At 44.7% G+C, this 27,479-nt stretch overlaps 1 protein-coding gene across 1 annotated transcript; it reads right to left on the minus strand.

The window, feature by feature from the left end:
- Nucleotides 1-27,257, minus strand: LOC144507476 (N-acylneuraminate cytidylyltransferase-like). Its single transcript, XM_078234600.1, has 8 exons — nt 27,127-27,257; nt 26,106-26,248; nt 23,396-23,548; nt 17,537-17,667; nt 12,153-12,247; nt 9,142-9,295; nt 4,369-4,501; nt 1-248 (listed from the first exon to the last, which is right to left on the minus strand). Exons 1-8 carry the CDS (start codon nt 27,255-27,257, stop codon nt 43-45), a joined length of 1,146 nt encoding a protein of 381 aa, XP_078090726.1. The 3' UTR covers nt 1-42.
- Nucleotides 27,258-27,479: the final 222 nt, after the last annotated feature.

Consider the following 27,479-nt stretch of genomic DNA (forward strand, 5'->3'; position numbering starts at 1 on the left):
TTTAAATATTTTAATTAATTTAATATTTACATTATTTAATCACTAATTTGTATTCTTTTCCTGGTTCGAGTTCTTTTCAAATTGATTAAGCAGTATGAGCACATATTCGGCAAACTCCTCGACTGATCGGGTGCCAGCATCGTGCTTACTGATGTAGTGTGCTTCCTTCCGAACAGCAGCTGCTGCATCTTGAGAAGCTCCTCGAACTTGAGCTTTCCTCATGCACTCCAGGTCAGATTCAGCAATTCCTATTTTTTGAGAAAGAGGAAATGCAATTTTATATTTTTGAAAAATAGATTGTGCATACCCTGCACTGAAGACCATCAACTTTCCAGACTGTTAACTTTCCAGAGGTGGAGAGAGGCATGGAGGGATTTGAACTCCAGAATGAGAATTTCATCTTCCTCAAGACAGAGGCAGGGAAAAGACATCCTGCCCAATCTTCTATCATGTTAAATGACTAGAATGAGTGGGCTCCCTCTATGGTTTCGAGGGTCTCTACAGTTAGAACCATAGAAACCCTCCAGTGCAGGAGGCAGCCTGGCCTATTGAGTCTGCACCAACTCTCCAAAAGAACATCTCACCTACACCAATCTGTACTTGCTCGCCCTATCCCTGTAACTCTGCACATTTACTGAGGCTAATCCATCTCACCTACACATCTTTGAGCACTAAGGGGCAAGTTAGCACGGCCAGTTCACCTAACCTACACATCTTTGGACTTTGGAAGGAACCGGAGGAAACCTACATAGACATGGGGAGAACGTGCAAACTCCACACAGATAGTCACCCAAGGCCAGAAGCGAACCTGGGTCCCTGGCGTTGTGAGGGAGCAGTGCTAACCACTGTGCCGCAGCAATCAGGTGCCACAATAATCCCAAGTGCAGGATCAAGGCAGACTTTCAAACTTTCAAGTGTTAACGTTTATTTTGCATTTCATTGGACAATTGTGAGCTAGCTGCCTAAATCGTAAAGACAGGCTTTAAACAAAGTGTTTAAAATCACAATAATAATTCTACAATAAATCAACAGGATTTTACAGCCCTTTTCACAGGTGATCCGGCTGAAGGTGACCCCCAAGCCAGGGTCCCTGGCGGCGAGACAGGCGAGCCATGCAAAACGCCATAGACATTGGCAGGACTGGAAAATCCCACTGGCAGTCAATGGCTAGCTGCTTCTGTTGCCGGTAAACATGCAACGGGGAGGGAACAGCAAATCCCAGCCACGGTTTTGCATTTTCAGTCAAAACAATTAAAAAACAACTCTAGCTATACTTCAGATGCGATTGCATGCAGGAAGATCGCCCAAGACCCTCGAGAAATCTTTACAGTCAGCCTTGTAATGTTGGAAATGTGATAGTAAGATCCCACAGTCAGCAAAACGATGATGACTGGAGTACTTTTTTGTCCAAGAAGAAGTGCAGACTGGGGGGATAAATATTGGCCAGGACACTGGGGCAAACTCTCCAGCCTTTCTTCGAATGGTGCCATGACATCTTTTATATCCACTTGAGAAGGCAGGTAGGGCTTTGGTTTAAAAGTGGCAGCTCTGACAGTGGAGCGCTCCCATCACTAATGCCTTGATCAGATAGTCTAGATTTTGTGCTAGGACTTGAACCCAATCATTCGGATCCAAGACACGTTCTATTTAAAGATGACCTGAATGCATTGCTCAGAATAGCTGCCCATCTTTTAAAGCTGTACAACTATCGCAATTATTTATATTGTGCACTTAACATAATTAAATGTCCCAATGCACTTCACAGGAACATTACAAAAGGCTCATGGTTTTGGGAGCAGTATATTTGCATGGATAGAGGATTGGCTAACTGATAGAAGACAGACAGACACGGGGAAAGAGGGACATTTTCAGGATGGCAACCTGTAACTGGTGGAGTACCACCGGAATCAGTGTTAGGGTTGCAATTACTTACAATATATATTAATGGTTTGGACGAGGGAAATGACTATTTTGCTACATTTGCAGATGATGCAAAAATAGGTGGGAAAGCAAGTGGTGAGGATGACGGGTTAAGTGAGTGGGCAAAAACTTTGGCATATCAAATATAACGTAGGAAAATGTAAAGTTATGCACTTTGGTAGGAAGAATAAAGGAACCGAATATTAATTAAACTGAGAAAGCGGTAGCACAGATTTTGGGGATCCTTGTGCTGAAATCACAAAAAGATAGTATGCAAGTTCAGCTGGTAATTGGGAAGGCAAATGGAATGTTGGCCTTAATTGAAAAGGGAGTATAAAAATAAGGAAGTCTTGCTAAACTATACAAGGTACTAATTAGACACACCTGGAATACTGTGAAGAGTTTTGGTCCCCTTATCTAGGAAAGATATATGGGCATTGGAGGCAGTCTAGAGAAGGTTCACTAGGCTGATCTCGGATATGGAGGGATTTTCTTATGAGGAGAGGTTTGAGTATATTGGGCCTTTACTCATTGGAGTTTAGAAGAATGAGGGGTGATCTTATGGAGAGATATGGGATTCTCAGGGGGCTTTTGCAGGGTAGACGCTGCGAGGTTGTTTCCTCGTAGGAGAGTCTAGGACCAGAGGGCAAAGGGGTCACCCATTGAAGAACGAGATGAGGAGGAATTTCTTGCCTCAGAAGGTCGTGAATCTGTGGAATCCTTTACCGAAGAGGGCTGTAGAGGCTGGGTCATTAAAAATCTATCTACCCCAACCTTGAACATACTTAATTAGTAAGGGAATCAAGGGTTATAGGGATAAGGCGGGAAAGTGGAGTCAGTCACAATCTCATTGAATGACGGAGCAGACTCGATGGGCCGAATTCCTGCTTCTACGTTTTGTGGTCTTATAGTCTAAAACTACAATAATCCAAGCTACAATAACTGATATTTAATCAGATGGTCAAGGAGTTTTAAGAAGCATCTTAAAAGGAAGCTGGCAAGCTAAAGAACGTAGTCATGATGTGGAGATGCCGGCGTTGGACTGGGGTAAACACAGTAAGAAGTTTAACAACACCAGGTTAAAGTCCAACAGGTTTATTTGGTAGCAAAAGCCACACAAGCTTTCGAAGCTCTAAGCCCCTTCTTCAGGTGAGTGGGAATTCTGTTCACAAACAGAGTTTATAAAGACACAGACTCAATTTACATGAATAATGGTTGGAATGCGAATACTTACAACTAATCAAGTCTTTAAGAAACAAAACAATGGGAGTGGAGAGAGCATCAAGACAGGCTAAAGAGATGTGTATTGTCTCCAGACAAGACAGCCAGTGAAACTCTGCAGGTCCACGCAACTGTGGGCGTTACAAATAGTGTGACATGAACCCAATATCCCAGTTGAGGCAAGACTGTTCTCTTCCTGTTGGGGAGCACTTCAGCGGTCACGGGCATTCGGCCTCTGATATTCGGGTAAGCGTTCTCCAAGGCGGCCTTCGTGACACACGACAGCGCAGAGTCGCTGAGCAGAAACTGATAGCCAAGTTCCGCACACACGCGGACGGCCTCAACCGGGATATTGGGTTCATGTCACACTATTTGTAACGCCCACAGTTGCGTGGACCTGCAGAGTTTCACTGGCTGTCTTGTCTGGAGACAATACACATCTTTTTAGCCTGTCTTGATGCTCTCTCCACTCCCATTGTTTTGTTTCTTAAAGACTTGATTAGTTGTAAGTATTCGCATTCCAACCATTATTCATGTAAATTGAGTCTGTCTCTTTATAAACTCTGTTTGTGAACAGAATTCCCACTCACCTGAAGGGACTTAGAGCTTCGAAAGCTTGTGTGGCTTTTGCTACCAAATAAACCTGTTGGACTTCTTACCAAGCTAAAGAACTACAGAGGGTGGATGTTCCAGAGCTTGGGGCAACTACCAGTGGTGAAGCAGTTATGAATGGAAGTACACCACTAGCCAGAATGAGAAGAACACAGAAATGTTTGAGAGACTGGATGGAAGTACAAAAATAGGGAGGGGAGAGATGGAAAAGATTTTAAAATACACTGGGAGTTTAAAATACAGACAGTGCTTGCCTAATGGGAGCCAGTGAAGTTCAATGAGCCCAGGGGTGTTGGGGGAACAGGACTTTGCGCAAGTTAAGACAATCGGCAGCAGAGCTTTCGGGGACTTAAAGCTGATTATCTTATTAAACACCTTAAATGACTAATCACATACGGTAAAATTGGGTGGCAATTATTATTAAAGTAAAAACATTGCTCATGATTTTATAGAAGTAAATGCTAGGAAGTATTTCTGGGGACACTGGGGGAGTCTGTTAAAAGCAGGTTGAAAGACAGAAAGTATCATCCGAGGACTTTAATCCAACTAATCAAAACTGATTAATACACCAGTCATTTTCACTGCATGTGCAATTCTTACAGTGGAAAAACTCACCCAAGTAAGCCACATTTTTCCAAGTGATATTGAGCTCCTTCCCCAAATCTTGCACAATTTTCAGCTTGGCCTGGGCATCATTCTTCACTTTTGTATGCAACGCATTAGTGTTGATTTCTGGAAAGAATTTCACCTGGGGAGAACAGAGACAATGATTAGCTCAATTTTCTTCCCCTACTCAGCCGGCTGCCATTAAATCATATAAACAAACAGTTTGATGAGGATTGAACACCGCCCCGCACAAGGGTCCCTCACACAGGCTTTGTTTTACTATTACGTTGCATATGAAAGGCCTTTTTCCACCTTCGTTCACCCGTTTCCTAACTCAAAAATAACAAAGCCGGTCAGCTCTGAATTGAGGCCTGGATTCACATGTTGGCAGAGGGCTACAAAGTGAGTGGAAACTAGGCTATAACGGCCCTTGTGTCATTGACCGAGTATCACATGCACAAGTTACAACATGGGAAACAGGTGCGTTAATATTTAGAATGGTGTTCTTGTGGAGCGGAATCACACTTGCCTCCCCCACTTCTTTCTTTTTTACCTTCACCTGCCTATCCAATTTAACCTCAAATGTCAACTCTTTTGGATTCACAAGTCTGTGTAAAGAAGCTGAAATTGTACCTGCGATTATCTCTCACCCTGGTCAATATTTATCTCTCTGCCAAGACCAACATCTCTAAAGGTGATTATCTGGTCATTGTCACATTGTGGGAGAACAGATCAGCCACCGATGTGCTAAATTAGAATAATGACCACATTTTGCAAGTATTGCCTTGAGTGTAAAGTGCTTTGGGGTGTCCTGATGTGTTAAGATGCTCCAGAAATGCATAACTTTCTCACTTAATCAGCTTCCATCCTGTACACATGAAAAAATATCTGACTTTACAAATAATAGGTTCAACTATTAACATTCAAATACAATGCAAGGATGCCTGAAAAATGGATAAAGGGGGCAGCATGGTGGCACAGTGATTAGCACTGCTGCCTCATAGTACCAGGGACCCGGGTTTGAATCCCGGCTTGGGTCACTGTCTGTAATGACTTTGCACATTCTTCCCGTATTTGCGTGGGTTTCCTCCGGGTGCTCCGGTTTCCTCCCACAGTTTGGGGCATAGAGTATAAAAGTTGGGGTCTGATGTTGCAGTTGTATAGAACGTTGGTTTGGCCACATTTGGAATACTGCGTCCAGTTCTGGTCACCACGCTACCAGAAGGACGTGGAGGCTTTAGAGAGAGCACAGAGGAGGTTTACCAGGATGTTGCCTGGTATGGAAGGGCTTAGTTATGAGGAGAGATTGAGTAAACTGGGGTTGTTCTCACTGGAAAGACGGAGGATGAGGGGTGACCTAATAGAGGTGTATAAAATTATGAAAGGCATAGATAGGGTGAACGGTGGGAAGCTTTTTCCCAGGTCGGTGGTGACGTTCACGAGGGGTCATAGGTTCAAGGTGAGGGGTGGAAGAGAGGTTTAACACGGATATCAGAAGGACGTATTTTATGCAGAGGGTGGTGGGGGCCTGGAATGTGCTGCCGGGCAAGATGGTGGAGGCAGACACACTGGGAACGTTTAAGACTCATCTAGATAGCCACATGAACGGAGTGGGAATGGAGGGATACAAAAGAATGGTCTAGTTTGGACCAGGGAGCGGCGCGGGCTTGGAGGGCCGAAGGACCTGTTCCTGCGCTGTATTGTCCTTTGTTTGTTCTGAAAGATGTGCTGGTTAGGTGCATTGGCCATGCTAAATTCTCCCTCAGTGTACCCGAACAGGTGTTGAAGTGTGGCGGCTATGAGATTTTCATCATAATTTCATTGCAGTGTTAATGTAAGCCTACTTGTGACACAAATAAACTTTAAACACAATTTAATAAAACCTATAATTCTATTTTCAAGAAGCCCAACATACAATCATCATAGAATCATAGAAACCCTACAGTGCAGAAGGAGGCCATTCGGCCCATCGAGTCTGCACCGACCACAATCCCACCCAGCCCTACCCCCACATATTTACCCGCTAATCCCTCTAACCTACGCATTTTAGGATTCTAAGGGGCAATTTTTAACCTGGCCAATCAACCTAACCCGCACATCTTTGGACTGTGGGAGGAAACCGGAGCACCCGGAGGAAACCCATGCAGACAAGAGGAGAATGTGCAAACTCCACACAGACAGTGACCCGAGCCGGGAATCGAACCCGGGACCCTGGAGCTGTGAAGCAGCAGTGCTAACCACTGTGCTACCGTGCCGAATGATTAAACATCAGATTTGTTAGAAAAGCAACTTCACGCTGTTCAATGCACCATTTAGAAACCTATAATACAAATTCATCTTTAGTCAGCCAAAGGTATATCTGTAACACAAACCATAAACTGACTAAATCCTGCTGGTGAAACAACTAAGTTTTAGTGGAAGCTTTGCAGATACCAGATGCTGGCACCACAGGCAAGTGTTAGCAACTGACTGGATTCACACCAAAGTTAAGTTTTAGCAAAGCTAAATGTTTTTGTTACTAGCCTGAAAGCAACACTCAAGACTATGGCGACATATTTCAGGTGACCCCTGCGCTCCAATATTTACTGTAGTATTCACATGTACATAAGTAGATCCATCAGTAAACTTAACCTAGTCTGCCTACCCCCTCCACGCCCACCCAAAAACCTGGCCCTCTATTCATTGCTCTGTACCAGTTACCAAATCATGTAACTGCGGAGCTGATAAATGTAATTCGTTTTTTCATTTATTTATTAGTAGGCTTACATTAACACTGCAATGAAGTTAACGTGAAAATCCCCCTAGTTGCTACACTCCGCCGCCTGCTCGGATGCACTGAGGGAGAATTTAGCACAGCCAATCCACCGAACCAGCACGTCTTTTGGACGGTGGGAGAAAACTGGTGGGCCCGGAGGAGACCCATGCAGACACGGGCAGACTCCACACAGACAGTCACCCAAGCCAGGTACCTGGTGCTGTGAGGTAGCGGTGCCAACCACCCACCAAAGAACCAGAGGCGACATGAAAGAGAAAAACCTCTTTTCTGCAACGAGCGGTTAGAACAACGAGAGTGGGGCGGGTTTTCAACCCCCTCGGCCTGTTCTGCCATTCAATCAAATCATAGCTGACGTGTACCTAGCTCCATTCAACTGTCTTTGATCTGTAGTCATGATGTGGAGATGCCGGCGTTGGACTGGGGTGAATACAGTAAGAAGTCTCACAAGTCTCTTAACCTGGTGTTGTGAGACTTCTTACTTTGATCTGTAGCCCAGCTCCTAGAAAAATCTATCAATCTGGATCCTTGACAATTTCACAGCCATTATTTTCTCCATTACATTTTTTAAAAACGGACATTAAACCCACTAAATTTCTTTCTCCCTCTCCTTGACATAGTGTTTGCCGGTACCACTTGAATTTGTTCTCTTCCTCCACTGCATAGGTACTCGCTTAAAATATCTGTTCCCCCGCTTGCCTTCTTCCAACGTATGAAAATCCTTGCCACTGCTTTCCTTTGGAGTTGAGAGTTCCTTTTCACTTGGGAAAAAGGTTCGGGAAGGGTTTTTGCCAGAGGCGAGTGAGACGTGGGCCATTTCACCCTCCCAGACTTCGAAGTGAATGCTGTTGCTGAAGTATCCTTCGCTGAGGAACTTCCCCGACTCTGGAATCTAGGACTGGGTCTGCACATTCCAACAATGGGCACACTGATAAACCTCTGCCGGGGTGGGGGAGGTGGGTAGTGGAGGTGTGCGCGCAAATCCTAAACTTTTGAGCCCCCTATATTGAGAAAGGCTACCATGACCAAATACTCTAATGAAAAAGTTGGTGAGTGGAACTAACAGATAGCTCTTTCAAAGGCACAATTCTATGATCATCATTTTAAAACAAGGATTAGAAGCCATTTTCTTTCACATGGTTACAGGACATAGAATGCCTACAGTGCAGAAGGAGGCCATTCGGCCCATCAAGTCTGCACCGACCACAATCCCACCCAGGCCCTATTCCGGGAGTAACCACACACATTTACCCTGCTAATCCCCTGACAGTAGGGTCAATTTAGTGGGGCCAATCAATGTAACCTGCACATCTCTGGACTGTGGGAGGAAACTGGAGCACCCGGAGGAAACCCACAGACACAGGGAGAATGTGCAAACTCTCAGATGGTGACCAGAGGCCGGAATTGAACCCGGGTCCCTGGTACAAAATGTCACCTCTTTCCCCCCTTCTTTCAAGAGCTTTTGATCATCTTTCCCTCATCAGGTTCAGTGTCACATTTTGTTTGGTGACATTCCTGTGAAGTACCACGGTCACCTTTACTATGATGTGGAGATGCCGGCGTTGGACTGGGTGGGGCACAGTAAGAAGTCTCACAACAACAGGTTAAAGTCCAACAGATTTATTTGGAATCACGAGCTTTTGGAGTGTTGCTCCTTCATCAGGTGAGTCATTGGTGAAGGAGCAGCGCTTTTACTATGTGAAGGGTGCTATACAAGTGCGAGCTGTTGTATTGAGGGGTTTTTTTTTGATCCTCTTAAAACAGAGAGGAGGAGGAATTTCTTCTCTCAGAGGGTCATTCATCTTTGGAATTCTCTTCCCCAGAGAGTAGTGAAGGCTGGATTATTAAATATATTCAAGGCCAATTTTATGTACGAGGTATCCCCATACAGCAATTGTGTAAGAATTGTCTGCAGTGCAATCACCAAAAAATGCTTTTAGTGTAATTACTATACATACAAGGTAAGTTAACAAGTACAAAAATAATGTTTTCTGTAACAGTATTCATACCTTAACGCCTCTGTCTGTTAGTGTTTCCAGAATGGGAATATCATGCATATTAAGCACACTCTTCTGCCTTGAACTTGAGCCACCCTGGACATCTGGAACCAGGTTACACACCAGCAGTTCTATTTTCATGGGGACCTTGCCGATGTAACCATAGCTAAACGAGAAAGAAAAGAAAGTATCAGCTGGTTCAAGACACAATTGTTTGGGCATTTGAAGGGCAGGGCCTCCGGGATTGAGCAAATGAGTAGAGTTAACTGAGTCGCTCATGAAGAGCCAGCATAGATTCAATGGGCCAAATGGCCCTCCCCCTTCAATGCCATGAATGTCTCTTTTCCTCTAACAGTGATCTGTGTCGACATCAAAGAGTAAAATGCCTACCATTAGGAGAGCTTCTGTAAGAAGCAATCTGTAGCTCTGGAACAATCAAAACCTCCTCATCAGCTACACAATTGCAGAGTGAAAGATTTGATTTTTGATTTGTCACATGTATTAGTATACAGTGAAAAGTATTGTTTGGTTTGCGCTATACAAAGCGAAACATACATAGAGAAGGAAAGGAGACAGTGCAGAATGTAGTGTTACACTCATAGTTAGAGTGTAGAGAAAGATCAACTTAATGTGAGGTAGGTCCATTCAAAAGTCTGATGGCAGCAGGGAAGAAGCTGTTCTTGAGTCGGTTGGTACGTGATCTCAGACTGTGCCCCTCACTGGCCTTAGATCCTGCCTAACACTGAACTGCATTTTTAGGATTCCTCTTCAGCATTTGCTTACAGATCCTATAGCTGTGTGTGCGCGCGCGTTAGGGGGTTGGGGGAGGGGAGATGGAATTTGGATGCTGGCAGAATCCAGTCATATTGACAAAGGACTATTGGTTGAATGACCCTGGTGAGTCCTTCTCCATGCACCATATTTCAATGCAATGCCCAACACACAAACTCCCTGGAAGTTAACTAATGTGCGTAGCAAATTGGAAAAATAAAATTGAATTCAAATCATAGAACCCTACAGCGAGGAGGCCATTTGATCCATCGAGTCTGCACCAACACCGTTGCTACCTAGGCCGTCTCCGTAACCCTATGCATTTACCCAAGTCCCTGACACCAAAGGGCAATTTCGTATGGCCAATCAACCTAGCCTGCACATCTTTGGAGTGTGGGAGGAAACCCACGCAGACATGGGGAGAACATACAGACTTCACACAGACAGTGATCCAAGGCCAGAATTGAACCCGGGTCCCTGGCGATGTGCAGCAGTAGAGCTAACCACTGTGCTGCCTTTAGAGCACAAGATTCTAAAACAGGCATTTTGCAAAATGGTCAAATAGCTTCTGTGTTGCGAGAGTGAGAATAGAAACAAGCTTGATGCCCATAAATGGAGGGATAGGAAATGAAAGGTAGAACCTGCTTTAAATAGCATCTTTCACAACCTTAAAATATGCCACGGTATAAATCGCCACCAGTCAGCTCCCCCCTCAAAGGGGAGAGCAGCCTGTGATCATCTGGGACTATGGCGACTTTACCTCAGCTGGTTACTATTGCAATGGAGAATAATGCAGCAACCAATTTTCACATGGCAGCGGAGACACACACAACAGACCACATTTGGCACAAAACATACAGATTAGGCTTATGCCCATTGGAGTTTCAAAAAACAAGAAATGATCTCAGAAACATACAAGATCCTAAAGGGATTTGATAGGCTAGGTTCCAGGACGCTATTTCCATTTGTGGGAGAGACTCGAATCAGTGCACACAGTTTAATAATAAGAGGTGTACCATTTAAGACAGAAATGAGGAGAATTTCTTTTCTCTAAGAGGGTCTTTAGTATGTGGAATTCCCTTCCCCAGAGAGCTGTAGATGAAGGGTCATTACAATTATTCAAGGCAGAGTTGGATAGATTTTTGATTGACAAGGGAGGGGGTCAAGGGTTATGGGGGGGGCAGACTGGAAAAGTGGAGTTGAGACCACAATCAGATCAGCCAGGACCTTACTGAATGGCGGAACAGGCTCGAAGGGCTGAATGGCCTACTCCTGCTCAGTAGTCCTTTGTTCCAAAGGGCGGCACGGTAGCACAGTGGTTAGCACTGCTGCTTCACAGCTCCAGGGTCCCGGGTTCGATTCCAGGCTCGGGTCACTGTCTGTGTGGAGTTTGCACATTCTCCTCGTGTCTGCGTGGGTTTCCTCCGGGTGCTCCGGTTTCCTCCCACAGTCCAAAGATGTGTGGGTTAGGTTGATTGGCCAGGTTAAAAATTGCCCCTTAGAGTCCTGGGATGTGTGGATTAGCGGGTAAATATGTGGGGGTAGGGCCTGGGTGGGATTGTGGTCGGTGCAGACTCGATGGGCCGAATGGCCTCCTTCTGCACTGTAGGGTTTCTATGAAATCAGGGTACACCTCAGGATGGGACCTTTAATTGACAATGCTACCAAAGTCATTTCTGGACCAATTGAGCTTCTCTTTAGGAAATCTTACGAGCTGGTATTTCATTCAGTTGCAGCATGGAAGAATTCTGCTGAATAAATGAGGAAGAAGTCTTGTTGGAAAATCAACATACTATAGAAATAAGCAACCAGGACATCATCAGTGGTTAGCACTGCTGGCACAGCACCTGGGATCTGGGTTCGATACCAACCTTGGGTGACAACCTTGTCTGTGTGGAGTCTGCCAGTTCTCTCCATGTCTGCGTGGGTTTCCTCCGGTTTTCTCCCTCAGTCCAAAGATGTGCAGGTTAGGCGGATTGACCATGGTAAATTGCCCCTTAGTGTCTCAAGAGAAGTAGATTAGGGGTCTAAGCAGGGTAATGTGTGGGGTTATGAGGATAGGGCCTGGGTAAGATGCTCTTTTTGAAGAGTCGTTGCAGAATCGATGGATCAAATGGTCTCCTTCTGCACTGTAGGGATTCTATGACATCACATGACAATGAAGTTATACAGCCACTCAAAAATACTTGTAAGCTGCAGTTAATTGCATCAATAAAGCTTCAGATGCATTTTCTTTGAGGTTTTCATCTTACCTCATTACCCTCTGCTCAGCAATAGGCCAGTCGATGTCAACATCAATGTCAACACTAAATTGTGGTTCCATCTCGTAATAGGCTAGTTTACCACCCTAGGTAGGAAAACAGGTAATCAAGATAAACATTCACAATGATAGGAATTAAAAAACACTCTTAATCATACGAGTAATGTGCCGAGGATCTTTCTAAAATAATTCATTTCCGTAAGACCTGGCTTTCAACAGTTCATAGAATCATAGAACCTACAGTGCAGAAAGAGGCCATTTGGCCCATCGAATCTGCACCGACCACAATCCCACCCAGGCCCTACCCCCATATCCCTACATATTTACCCACTAATCCCTCTAACCTACGCATCACAGGACACTAAGGGGCAATTTTTAGCATGGTCAATCAACCTAACCCGCACATCTTTGGACTGTGGGAGGAAACCGGAGCACCCGGAGAAAACCCACGCAGACACAAGGAGAATGTGCAAACTCCACACAGACGGTGACCCAAGCCGGGAATCGAACCCAGGTCCCTGGAGCTGTGAAGCAGCAGTGCTAACCACTGTGCTACCGTGCCGCCCATGGTACCGTAGCACTGTCCAAAAACAAAGGACCCAGCTGGCTCACAGCAAACGGTAAAGAGAATTACCTGCTGGGTTCCTACGACATGAAGAGAGACCGCGTTCCAAACTTTATAAAAGTGGACTTTGCTGAACAAAGATGGCTGCTACAAATCATCTGACCACAGGGTTGGCCCTTTGTCTGGGAGCTATCCCCAGGAGTTTCAAGAACAAAATGATTCTTTTCCCATCTCTGGAATCCCATACTTCATCGTAAACAAAAACACCCGAAAGCAGAACAAGTGCAAACAAGCTGGTCCCTCCGTCCTGAACTCTCTCAAAAGGAGGAGACCGAGACTCATTATACTGGAAGGGGTGCTAATAACTAGTTTGTCTCAATGGAACAATAGAATTCTGGCCAGAAGCACAGAAACTGATTGTTAGGCTGTAACTAACCATTAATAGGTCATGTCACTTGATTCAAGCCTCTGGCCTTTTGGACTGTTTTAACATTACATCATTGGGTTTCATTGCCAGTCTGCTGATTTAACATTCCACCGGTGAGCCACAAAACAGTCAGCTCCTCCAGGCAGAGCAACAACTTACCCGTTTAACTTAACTCTGCTGGAAGATTCTGTACCATCATTGACAGAAATGAATCAATCTCTCCATACTTACTTCAACTTGTGAATTAGCACCAAGCAGCAAATCCTACAACTCTGGTCTTCAGCCAGCTGAATTCAAACACCAATGTGAAAGAATTTCTCAATGGAATTCGAGTAAACTAATATTCATAGGATCCCTACAGTGCAGAAGGAGGTCATTTGACCCATCGAGTCTGCGCCGGCCACAATCCCACCCAGGCCCTATTCCCGTAACCCCACATATTTACCCTGCTAATCCCCCGACACTAAGGGGCAATTTATCATGGCCAATCAATCTAACCCGCACATTTTTGGACTGTGGGAGGAAACCAGAGCACCCGGAATGTTAATTACTGTGCAACCACACTCTAATCCTGTAATATAAAACTTCGTGTGTACGTGGGTGCGTGTGGATTTTGAATGTGGAAAATAAACTAATCACCTGAGTTAATCCTAATTTGAGTCCTAATGCAGCACAGTGGTTAGCACTGCTGCCTCACAGCGCCACGGACCCGGGTTCGATTCCCGGCTTGGGTCAGTGTGTGTGTGGAGTCTGCACGCTCTCTCCGTATCTGTGCGAGTTTCCTTCGGGTGCTCCGGTTTCCTCCCACAGTCCAAAAGATGTGCAGCTTAGGTGCATTGGCCATGCTAAATTCTCCCTCAGTGTACTCGAACAGGGGCCGGAGTGTGGCAACTAGGGGATTTTCACAGTAACTTCATTGCGGTGTTAAGCCTTACACTGATAAATAAACTTTACTAAAACTTCTGTAAAATTGGATCACAGAAAAATGAAACGACGAGGAAAACACATCATGTATTCTTTTAAAAACTAATTCAAAGCACCTTCTGCTTATGAACAGGTTGTTAAAGCGCTTAATGCAGTATGGCTGTTTATCTCCGATACGTAACATTCCTTAAAATTACAAAAATGTATCAACAAGCTACCCAGAGAATACTTCTCTCCTTTAATGGAAAGGAAAGCTTTCATCATTACATCCTACCTCCAGCCTTATGTCTACACTTCTCTCCATCCTCAGTATGCACATCCCCCTTACCTCCGTGTCCCATCACCGACGGCCAGAAGTGCAAAGCTTTGGCCGCAGTCTCCGCAACTTCCTCCCTATCCCAGTTATCTACCCACTTCAACCTTTAAGAACTTCCTCAAAACCCAACTTTCCCACCAGACTTTGAGCTCCACTGCGCATAGCCTCTCCCTCCATTTATGTCCCCAACCATTTCCACTTCTGAAGTGCATCAAGGCTTAAAAAAAAAACTTCTACTGCCATTACCTATCTGCAAGTTGCTATAGAAAGGAGGAGCAACTTGTGTTATACAACAGCTCATGAATTGAGATCCCAAAGCACTTTACATCCAATGATTTGCATTTGAAGAGTTACAGCAGTTTTTATTCTGCAAACACTGCAGTCAAGTTGCACTCAAAGTCCCACAATGAAATGAATGACTCGTTAAATTTCTGAGTCGGGCGATATATAGTAAATCATCTTTCCTCTCTGATGAAAATCCAGTTCAAAGATGAGCAAAAGAGTTCCGCCCCACTGCCCAGGCCAGTATCAGCATCATTAAAACAGATTACCTAGTCATTATTGTATTTTGTTGCTCCCTATATTATAACAGTGACTACAGTTCAAAAGTACGTCATTGTAAAGTGTTTACAAATACATATACTAAGTCTAATAAATATATACGCTCTTTCCTGATCTTTAGAGTTCCAATAATCAAACAATTTTGTTATTCACGAATTTTACAACATAGGAGAAATGAAAGTAGTCTCTAACAGCGAGTATGTTGGACACAAGTTTAGCAACTGTCCATGTTCTGCCACTGAGAGAGATCCAGAAGTGAATGTTTCAAGATTTAATGTTTTCATAGGATCAATACAGAGCAGGAGGCCATTCAGCCCATCGAGTCTGCACCAACACCAATCTCACCCAGGTCCTATCCACATAACCCCATGTATTTAACATGCTATTTCTCCTGACACTAAGGGTCAGTTTAGCATGGCCAATCATCCTAACCCACATGTGGGAGGACTGTGGGAGGAAACCGGAGCACCTGGAGGAAACCCACACAGACACGGGGAGGATGTGTGTGTGTGTGTGGGGGGGGGGGGGCTTTGCACAGTCACACAAGGCCAGAATTGAACCCAGGTCCCTGGCAGTTTTGAGGCAGCAGTGCTAACCACTATGCCACCCTTTTGTTTAGTTATGGTTAGCAAAGAGAAGCCATGCTCCAGTAACCAGACATTTACAAATCAATATCTTACAATCTTTGCACACCTGTCGACTATGACCAAAAATTGTTTTCTTTTTTGACTTTCTGAACTCAAATTTTCGAAGTCCTATTGACAACAGTATCAAATACGTAACCATTGGAAGCTCCGAAGAATGTGCCATCTGGACAACGAACATACAGAAAGTTCTGGGATTCCAGTTACGAAACTATTTTGCAAACCGCTTGAACAGAACATTAAAATGTCACACTGTACAGAGCGAGTTGAGGGGAAAATAACACTTTGTTTCTTTCAGGCATTGAGGCAGGAGTGGGAAGGCCGTACACTTTCTTCACTGGCAGTAGGCAACTCCCGTTGTGCATTTTTGATGTTGTCTGTAAGATGGAGGCTTACATTTTCCTTCCTAAAAGCAGCAATTAGGTAGACCAGATAGACCAAAGAATTTCTGATGCTACACTGTGGTTAGTACGGCAATGGGATCAGTAGGCATTTCTTTAACCAGGATTGAGAGTCATCGGACAGATATCCAACGTTCGTCCTATTGCATCAACATGACTCTTGCCAGCCCAGATCGAACCTGCATATTATTTACTCAGTCAGGATGCGGATGTTGCTGGCAGGATACATTTTATTGCCCCTTCCTACTTGCCTTCACAGTAAGTAGTCTCACAAAACCAGGTTAAAGTCCAACAGGTTTATTTGGTAGCATGAGCTTTTAGAGCGTGGCCTCTTCATCGGGTGAGTCCTGATGCCCTCAAGAACGAATGCCTGCAGCGTGTGCGCAGAAGGTTCTCCCACAACGCTGTAGGGGAAGGAGCTTCAGATAACACCACCCGATAACAATGAAGATGATTTTACAGATGCATCATAGAAAGCATTCTTTGTGGTTGTATCACAGCTTGGTATGGCTCCTGCTCTGCCCAAGACTGCAAGGAATTACAAAAGGTCGTGAATGTAGCCCAATCCATCACGCAAACCAACCTCCCATCCATTGACTCTGTCTACACTTCCCACTGCCTCAGAAAAGCAGTTAGCATAATTAAGGACCCCACGCATCCCGGACATTCTCTCTTCCACCTTCTTCTGTCAGGAAAAGGATACAAACGTCTGAGGACACGGACCAACCCCAACTCAAGAACAGCTTCTTCCCTGCTGCCATCAGACTTTTAAATGGATGTACCTTAAATGCAAGGTAGCTGTATGACTTAGCTACAGTCATAGCTATGGTGTAGAGAAAGTTGACTGTAACACTACATTCTGCGCTCTCTCCTTCCCTTCTCATAAATGGTATGCCTTGAATAATGTGCAAAAAACAATACTTTTCACTGTATAACAGTACATGTCACAATAAATCAAATCACTGATTTATTTCCACATCGGAATGATGCATAGACTAGGAAGTGCTAACGCTCACATTCAACTATTGCCTATGTCTGTCTCAGCTGTTTAACACAGTAAGAAGTCTCACAACACCAGGTTAAAGTCCAACAGGTTTATTTGGTAGCAAATACTATAAGCTTTCGGAGCGCTGTGATTGTGAAACTTCTTACTGTATTCACCCCAGTCCAACGCCGGCATCTCCACATCATCAGCTGTTTAAGTCATGGACTTGGGAGCTGCTGCATAAGTAGTCCCTGTGGACAAGGTGGTGTGATGCAAACAGAACACGTATACAAACACCAGAACTCCATGTAACTCCACACAGTTACCCCGCTAATCCCCCTAACCTACACATTCTTGGGAGTGTTGGAGGAAACCAGAGCACCCGGAGGAAACCCACGCAAACATGTGGAGAACGTGCAAACTCCACACAGACTGTCACCGGAGGCTGGAATTGAACCTGGGTCCCTTGCGCTGTGAGACAGCAGTGCTAACCACTGTGCCTCCCTGTTACATGGAAGCTGAATCCCTCTCGTGTTTAACGTTAGCCGTTTACCTGGATGCGTCCGCTCTTAATTAACTCTGTAGTGGCAAAGTAGAGTGATCCATTTTCACAGAGTTCCCCAATCCAATCTTGCCTCCGGAGCCGGTTAGCTGGATCCAGATTTAAAGGCTTTGTTATCTGACCTACTGCAAAAAGACGACAAAAAGACAATAGAAATCATTCAACGGCTTGTTTCATCCCACTCATTTCCTCCTCAAAGGAGGTCCCACTGTGGGAACTCTGATGGGTCCTAGCCATACCTGCCTTTGTGTGTGAGACTCAATATTTACAGTGTTCCAATCCTAATCAAGTTCCTTTGGTCACTTCCTTTTCCAGTGCCCTGGAGGAGAGACCAGTCCCGCTTCCAGCTCTTGCCCCAACTAGAACATTTTGCCAACTTTGCTTCTAATATCCAACCTTCTCTTCTCTTCAAGTTAACCTCTGACTCTTTCTCTCCCTACCTTGACTTCTCCAACTCCATTTCTGGGACTGGGCTGTCAACCAGTACCCACTGAGCTCCCCGACTCCCACAGCAACCTTGATTATACTATCTCCCATAACACTTGCTCCAGGGACTCCATTCCATTATCTTGTACTCTCCATCTGCCCTGACGATGCCACCTTCCATACCAGTACTTCCGGTAGGTCTTACTTTTTCATGCTGATCCCACTTTCTGCACTTCCGCTACCACCCCTTCTCCTCCCTCCACAATAGGTTCCCCTTTTCTTCACCTTCCACCCATCATCCTCCACATGCTAGACCCACCCTTGGTCATTATTACTCATTCCAGCATAACACCCCACTCCCCTCCCCTTTCAGCAATCCAAAGGGCATGGTTCTTCTGTGACACCCACAATCATACCAAACAGCAGCACACCCCCCCCCCCCCTCATTGGCACCTTCCTCTGCAAGCACAGGAAAAGCACCAGCTGCCTTTTACTTCCGCCCCTCTTCACTCCTTCCACATGAAACAACGATCATGCTTTGCTCATTTCAGCATGCACAATAACTGCTGTGACCCGATGTGGCCTTCCCCTACACTGGGAAGCCCAAACGCAGATTGGGGCAAATGCTTTGTGAAAAACCTCTGTTGAATCCACAAGCGTGACCCCGAGCTTCCAGTCACTTAGTTCTCTGCTCATTCCCACTCTGGCCTCAGCCACTTGTCCCATCCTAAACAGGCTCAGCAGAAGCTCTGGAAACAGCACCTCATCTTCCAATTCGGCATTTGCTGCGTTTTTGACTCAGTACCGAGCTCCCCCATTTCACATCATGACCTCAGTCTCCATTGTTCTGGACAGCAGATGCTGGCAATGATCCTGGTTATCATCATTTTCAGCTCCTCGAGGCCCAGCTTCTTTTCCTTCCAGTGTTAACATGAAGGAAACATGTTCTTTCATTTGCTGTGCCCCTCCACCCCGTTGTCATTTAATCTCACCCATCTTTCATCTCATGCCACCCCAATACAGACCTTCCCTCTCGTCCTTTCCTCCTCTCTCCAAATCTCTTTATGATCCTGAATATTGGCATTCCAGCAAAAGTTAATCATCCTTAAATGTTGATGCAGTTTCTGTCTCCCCAGATCAGCATTTTCTGCTTGTATTACTCCCCACCGACTTAGAGTAATATCTGGCATATTAGTAACTCAACAGTACACCCAATCCTGTATGTCAATGGAGGTACTAATATACATAAGGGCATAAGAACTAGGAGCAGTAGTAGGCCATCTGGCCCCTTGAGCCTGCTCTGCCATTCAATAAGATCATGGCTAGTCTTTTCATGGACTCAGCTCCACTTACCCACTCACCATAACCCTTAAATCCTTTACTGCTCAAAAATCTATTTTTGCCTTAAAAATAATGAAGTAGCCTCAACTGCTTCACCGGACAGATTCACAACCCTTTGGGTCAAGAAGTTCCTCCTCAACTCAGTCCTAAATCTGCTCCCCTTTATGTTAAGGCTATGTCCCTAGTTTTAGTCCCTGCTCCTTTCTTATCTATTCCCTTCATAATTTATGTTTCTATAAGATCCTGCCTCATTCTTCTAAATTCCAATGAGTATAGCCCCAGTCTACTCAGTCTCTCATAAACCAACCCTCTCAACTCCGGAATCAACCTAGTGAATCTCCTCTGCGCCCTCTCCAGTGCCAGTATATCCTTTCTCAAATAAGGAGACCAAAACTGTACACAGCACTCCAGGTGTGGCCTCACCAGCAGCTTATACAGCTGCACCATAATCTCCCTGTTTTTAAACTCCATCCCTCTAGCAATGAAGGTCAAAATTCCATTTGCCTTCTTAATTACCTGCTGCACCTGCAAACCAACTTTTTCTGATTCTTGCACAAGGACACCCAGGTCCCTCTGCGCAGCAGCATGCTGTGATTTTTTTACTATTTAAATAACTGCCCATTTTGCTGTTATTCCTACCAAAGTGGATGGCTTCACATTTACCAACACTGTACTTCATCTGCCAGACCCTTGCCCACTCATTTAAACTATCTATATCCCTTTGCAGACTGTGTGTCCTCTGCACACGTTGCTCTACCACTCACCTTAGTGTCATCTGCGAGCTTGGACACACTACACTTGGTCCTCAATTCCAAATCATCTCTGTAGAAACAGAGATTAGGAGTATGCCATTCAGCCCTTCGAGCCTGCTCCGCCATTCATTTTGATCATGGCTGATCATCGAATTCAATACCCTGATTCCACCTTCCCTCCATATCAGTGATTCCCATTAGCCCCTAGAGCTATGTCTAATTTCTTCTTGAAATCACACAAATTTTGGCCTCAACTATATTCTCCTCACCTCAGTTCTAAATATTTTACCTCTTATCCTCAAACTATGACCCCCTGGTTCTGGACTCCCCTGCCATCTGGAATATTAGTTCTGACACAGCTGCAACATAACTTCCCTGATTTTAAACTCCATCCCTTTAGCAATGAAGGACAAAATTCCATTTGCCTTCTTAATTACCCTGTCTAACCCTGTTAGAATTTTATAAGTTTCTATGAGATCCCCTCTCACTCTTATATACCTTTTCACTGTAACCCATCTTCAAATTCAATTAGTGAAACATAATTACTACAGGCCACAATACTTAAAGAACTAAGAAAATTACAGCACAGGGAACAGGCCCTTCGGCCCTCCAAGCCTGCACCGACCATTCTGTCCAACTGAACTAAAATCCCCTACCTTTCCGAGGACCATATCCCTCTATTCCCATCCTATTCATGTATTTATCCAGATGCCCCTCAAATGTCACTATCGTATCTGCTTCCACTACCTCCCCTGGCAGCGGGTTCCAGGCACCCACCACCCTCTGCGTAAAAAAACTTGCCTTGTACATCTCCTTTAAACCTTGCCCCTCGCACCTTAAACCTATGCCCCCTAGTAATTGACTCTTCCACCCTGGGAAAAAGCTTCTGACTATCCACTCTGTCCATGTCCCTCAATCTTGTAGACTTCTGTCAGGTCGCCCCTCAACCTCAGTCGTTCCAGTGAGAACAAACCAAATTTCTCCAAACTCTCCTCATAGCTAATGCCCTCCATACCAGGCGATACCTGGTAAATCTTTTCTGTACCCTCTCCAAAGCCTCCACATCCTCCTGGTAGCGTGGCGACCAGAATTGAACACTATATTCCAAGTTCGGTCTAACTAAGGTTCCATAAAGCTGCAACATGACTTGCCAATTTTAAACTCAATGCTCCAGCCGATGAAGGCAAGTATGCCTTCTTGACTACCTTCTCCACCTGCACTGCCACTTTCAGTGACCTGTGTACCTGTACACCCAGATCCCTCTGCTATCAATACTCTTAAGGGTTCTGTCATTTACTGTATATTTCCTATCTGTATTTGACCTTCCAAAATGCATTACCTCAGTTATCTGGATTAAACTCCATCTGCCATCTCTCCACCCAGGTCTCAACCGATCAATAACCTGCTGTATCATTATGGTCCTCATCGCTATCTGCAAATCCACCAACCTTTGTGTCGTCCGCAAACTTACTAATCAAAGCAGTTTCATTTTCCTCCAAAACACTCATGAGTAAAACTAATAGCCAGTTACATCAGCCAAAAGTTACAGTACTTTAAGTGCTTCATTATTTTTATGCAAAACCAGCTGTGCTTACCAATTCACACTTCATTTTAGGAGTTAATTTTCCTAAAAGCCTTTCGTTATCTTATCGTAATTATGTATTTTATCAATACGGGTCCTCCTCCTTTCCAGTTTAATAGTCAGTTCCAAGTCCAGCTTGTAGACAGGTTTCTGTAACAGCTATTGCACCACACCCTTTAAGCTGAATCTGTTCCGCCACCCGGATTTAAAACCCCTTATCTTGTTCCAACCACTCCTTGTTTTAAAAAAACTTGTCTGATTGCACAAGCTAAACATTAACTCAGAAGTGCGGAGCTTGTGGCCTGGTCCAAGGTTGGAAAACAGAATTTTACAGCAAAGATTGGAGTGTGGAGTCAGGGCACTTCAGGACGGGTGAAAGAGGGGGTGACTGGATCGAGGAGGCAAGGGTCAGGAGAAATCGGAGGCTAGGGACAGGTCAGCGATATGGCGAGGGCAGATCAGGGGCCTCGCATTGGAGGAGGGGCAGTGAAGAGGGGAGAGAAATCAGTATTAGGGGCTCTCGGTAAGGTGGAGCTCAAGTGCAGAAGTATTAGGATGGCGACGCTGAAAGAGAATATTCGGGGCGGAGGGGGCAGCAAATGGGTTGTGGGATGCCTTTTACAGTGGTTGGTGGGTTCAGATATGGTCACAGCACAGGGCAGCATGGTGGCACAGTGGTTAACACTGCTGCCTCACAATACCAGCAAACCGGGTTCGATTCCAGCCTTGTGTGACTGTGTGGAGTCAGCACATTCTCCCCATGTTGGCGTGGGTTTCCTCTGGATGCTCCAGTTTCCTCCCACAGTCCAAAGATGTGCACGTTAGGTGAATTAGTTATAATAAATTGCACCTTAGATGTGTAGTTTAGGAGGATTAGTGAGGTTATGGCCTGGGAAAGATGCTCTGTTGGAGAGTCAGTGCAGACTCGATGGGCCTAATAGCTTCCTTCTGCACTGTAGGGATTCTATGCAACAACAGTGGCAAATGCAGCTTTTGAATATTTATTTTAAAATGTACAAGTTTCTCCAGGCTACAGCAGTGAGAATCCTTTCAGTGAATCCTCCATCGAAACCCTGCACCCCTAACCTACCCCTCCTCTTGTAACCAGACCCAAGCTTTGGGGCCTCAATGCGTAGCTGCTTTGAAAGTTCCTTAATTACTTACAACGAAAGCCTGTTCAAACCAACCAAACAAATTATCCCTGGAGCAATTGCGGTCATGTTGTCACCTGCAAGCTTAAGCGCAAGATTCCTGCAGCACGTAATGAACTTGTGTAACGGCTTTGTAAGATGAATTGTCAGTTAGAATCACGCTGATACTTCTGGGAACAGTTACCATGAAACTTTTTGTTTCACATGCGCAACCAATGAGCTTAGATTACCCAATCTGCATTATTTTAACCCAATTTACTTTAAGAGGTTTGCAGCCAACAAAAATGAATTTGATTTGATTCATTATCAGATGTATACAGTGAAAAGTATTGTTTCTTGCGCACTACATAGAGAAGGAAAGGAGAGGGTGCAGAATGTGGTGTTACAGTCATAGCTAGGGTGTAGAGAAAGATCAACTTAATGCAAGGTAGGTCCATTCAAAAGACTAATGGCAGCAGGGAAGAAGCTGTTCTTGAGTTGGTTGGTAAGGTACATGACCTCAGACTTTTGAATCTTTTTCCTGATATCATCACAACAACACCAGGTTGGAAAATCTAGGTTAGTATTTCATTGAAAGACGAATATACACATAGCCTACCTTTCAGCACCTCCTGCCAGCGAAAATGATGGCGTCTTACAACAGAAAAGACAGAATCATATCCGTCTTCCTTCATCATCTTCATCACATCCTTCAGATGGTGCGGATGGAGACAAGGAGAAGTGCATTGTATTTGACATACCACGTCAATCTCTGCCAATGAAATGAGCAGAAGAATGGTTATCATTTTTAAAGTCCACGATAGAAAGAGGGCAGTAAGGAGATCTTTCAAATGGAGGCACCTGAAGTTTGCTAGTCCCATTATGCAACCATATGTGCACAGAACAATATATCGAGGGCAGGGAGTTACTAATGGACCTTGACTGCAAAGCCCTTTAACAGACCATGATGGATGTTAACTCATTTTTTTACAGTGAGTTTACATATGGTTTTTCTTTCCCTTTTCATCAGCAGGCAATGTGAAAACTACCCTTTACATGTATATTATAAAAGAATACCATTCATCGGTTAACAAGTATTAAAAATAAGGATTTAAATTGCATTGAGACAAATCGCCACTTCCACATTTCCTTTGCTACCTAATGTATGCCAAACGATTTTGCATGATTCTAGAGAAGGATCGCACTCTTTAACAAAATCATAATGTCACATTAATTTTAAGACACCATTAATCCTCATTTACCCTTCTATGATGAGATAACAACCAAATGACTGATGTCCAAAATCTGGCACCTTCAGGACCAAGACAGTGCCACATTTTCATAACCTTTTTTGTATATTCATTCATGGGATGTGGATGTTGCTGGCTGGGCCAGCATTTAGTCTATACCTAATTGCCCCTTGAACTTAGTGGCTTGTTAGGCCATTTAAGAGTCAATCACATTGATGTGGATCTGGAGTCATACGTAGGCCAGACCAGGTAAGGACGGCAGATTTCCTTCCCGAAAGCACATTGGTGAACCAGATGGGCTTTTACGACAGTCGACAACGGTTTCGTCGTCATCATTAGACTTTTAATTCCAGATTTTTATTGATTTCAAATTTCACCATCTGCTGTGGTGGGATTCAAACTCGGGTCCCCAGAGCATCACCCGGAGTCTCTGGATTACTAGTGACAATACCATTTCCCCCATGGTGGCTCAGATGAGAGTAGACACGAGGAGGATAAGCGTTTTACTTCTTAGCTTCTGAACTGGTCTGAGGTTGTTCTGTCTTTCATTCCCAAGGGTAACAATCCATCCTGCTCACCTGTATTAATCTGCAAGATACATTCAGTGAAGTTCCTTATATTTAACTTACAGGCTTCAGGCATTCCATCCGTAAACACTCTCACCCTCCATCAGCCACACAGTCAGCAGTGTGTACCATCTACCATGCTACACTGCAGAAACCCATTCTTTTGACAGCACCTTCCAAACTAACGGCTGTTACCATATAGAAGGTAAGAAGTCTCACAACACCAGGTTAAAGTCCAACAGGTTTATTTGGTAGCAAATACCATAAGCTTTCGGAGCACTGCTCCTTCGTCAGAAGGAGTGGAAATGTGCTCTCAAACGGTGCACAGAGACACAAAATCAAGTTGCAGAATACTGATTAGAATGCGAATCCTACAGCCAGCCAGGTCTTAAAGGTACAGACAATGTGGGTGGAGGGAACATTAAACACAGGTTAAAGAAATGTCTGGAGACAATACACATTTCTTTAACCTGTGTTTAATGTTCCCTCCACCCACATTGTCTGTACCTTTAAGACCTGGCTGGCTGTAGGATTCGCATTCTAATCAGTATTCTGTAACTTGATTTTGTGTCTCTGTGCACTGTTTGAGAGCACATTTCCACTCCATCTGACGAAGGAGCAGTGCTCCGAAAGCTTATGGTATTTGCTACCAAATAAACCTGTTGGACTTTAACCTGGTGTTGTGAGACTTCTTACCGTGTTCACCCCAGTCCAACGCTGGCATCTCCACACCATATAGAAGGACAAGGGCAGAAGATGTATGGGAACAGCACCAGCTGGAAGGTCCCCTCCAAGCTAGTCACCATCCGGACTTCAAAATATATCACTGTTCCTTCAGTGTCCTGGATGCTCCTCCCTAGCAGCACTGTGGTTGTACCTACACCACATGAACTGCAACATTTCAAGCAGGCAGCTGACCACCACCTTCTCAAGGCAACGAGGGATGGGCAGTGAACACTGGCCTAGCCAGCGAAGCCCACATCCCATGAATGAATAAAAAATAGACAATACCTAATTATTTTCTGTAAAGCTGACTGCAGGTCACTTAACCCACCCTTTCCCCAATCATTCCTTATAGGTGGAGAGAATATGTTCCCACTTGTCAGAAAGATTAAAACTGAGGGCCAAAAATATCAGATAGTCACTAAAATACCCACTGGCGAATATAGGGAAATCATATTTAACCAGGTAGCAATTTAAATGTGCAAGTTTCCACTGATAGGGGAAGTTCGGTAAATGCCTGAAGGAGACAAAAGAAAATCGCAAGTTCTGTTGAGGGGGTTAGCTGAAGAGGGAGGAGGGTCACGTGAAGCATAATTCCTGGGCGTGGACCCTTTAGGGAGCATGGTCCATTTCTATGCTTCACATTCTAGATTACTCATCTCAAAGGCCTCAGTCCCAGGTTTGAGCAAGACATCACCGCCTATCTGAACTTTACATGCAAAGCAGGATTGAAAAGCATCATTCTTTTTTATACCACTGTTAGCTGGTGATCCCGTGTGAACTATAGTACCTTTGTGTTTTTCCAAGAATTCCAGTACGGTTTCCAATGAACTTGACGAATCTTTTGACACTTTTGGGCTTCTTTTGTGCACCTGAGCTCCAAATTTGTCTGCCACCCTCGCAATCTCTTCATGGTCAGTTGACACCCATATACTGAGAAATAAATAAAAGCAAGACAGCTTTCTAAGCAACGTCTCATTTGTGGACCAGGACGTCACAAAGTTAGTTATATTTAAATAGCACACTTGAAATTCTGACACGTACATGAAACCTCTTCCAGTACACATTTTCACGCAATAAAGAACTTTAAACTTCACTTTTGTATTTTACTATGAAGAGGTACATTGAAAACAATTAACAACTTATGGAAGTGGGAGTCCAAAACTGAAAGCTACGCAAACAATTGTAGCTTAAGTATTCTTTAGGAAAGGAAATCTTACCTGGCCGACATGCAATTCCAGATCCCCAGCAATATGGCGGAATCTTAAATGACCTCCAAAATGTCCTAGCAAGCCACTCAAGGGCAATTAGGGATGGCAACAAATGATGGCCTTGCCAGTGATGCCCATGCTCCAAGAAAGAATTTTTAAATAGGACAAAAAGTAGAGTGGCAGGGATAATTCTTTGACCATGGTGAACACGGTACTTGTTTAACATGGTGATGGCTGGTAAGCAAACGTACAAACATAAAGTGAGCCTATTCATTGTGTTCTCTGTAAAATTCCTCCATGTGGCTAAATATTTGTATTATTACGGTTTATCTATTTTGTCGTACCTGAACCCAGCCCCTGGTTGGAATTTTGTGCCTCTGTCTGCAATGGATGCCCACAGGTGCCTGCGCTAAGGAGTGCACAGCCTGTGCCAGTGCAGGACAGAACTTTTGCACCAAGGTCCCCACTGAGGCAGCCAGTGTTGACCTGGCTGCCTCGGAGTGTCAGCATGGTCACCTTGGACAGAAGGCACTGGGATTCCTCCATTCTGTCTCTAAATTCGAGGAGTGCAGCTGACATCTTTTCCTGACTCGACTTTGCCGTTGGAGCTCCAGCAACTGCGGCGTGACCGAGTCCAGAGGCTCGTCATCTGGCTGGGACCCAGCAGCCTCCTGGCCTCCAGCAATCCACTGAGTGCCGGCTCCCTGGGATGTCCCTGCCTCTGTCTGCATTGTGACCGACGGTTGGGTGGATTAGTCAGAGGCTGGCCACCACGGAGGTGGTGTGAAGCCCACACAGAATTTTATTTTTGGTATTGAATTCAATATCCTGATCCCGCCTTCCCCCCATATCCCTTGAGCCCCAAGAGATTCATCCAATTTCTTCCTGAAATCACGCAATGATTTGTGACTGGACTGTGACAAGTGGCATCCCAGGATTAGTGCTGGGACCTT

Source organism: Mustelus asterias, chromosome 19, assembly GCF_964213995.1.
Source record: "Mustelus asterias chromosome 19, sMusAst1.hap1.1, whole genome shotgun sequence".
Taxonomy (NCBI): domain Eukaryota; kingdom Metazoa; phylum Chordata; class Chondrichthyes; order Carcharhiniformes; family Triakidae; genus Mustelus; species Mustelus asterias.

What these genes read in the sequence shown, in the direction of transcription:
- LOC144507476 (XM_078234600.1), bottom strand. Translation starts at nt 27,257, where the DNA reads ATGCAGACAGAGGCAGGGACATCCCAGGGAGCCGGCACTCAGTGGATT. An exon ending in CTGGCAGGAGGTGCTGAAAG is followed by an intron (nt 17,668 to 23,395) that starts GTAGGCTATGTG and finishes TTTTTGCAGTAG; the next exon opens with GTCAGATAACAAAGCCTTTA. An exon ending in GCTGAGCAGAGGGTAATGAG is followed by an intron (nt 9,296 to 12,152) that starts GTAAGATGAAAA and finishes TTTCTCGTTTAG; the next exon opens with CTATGGTTACATCGGCAAGG.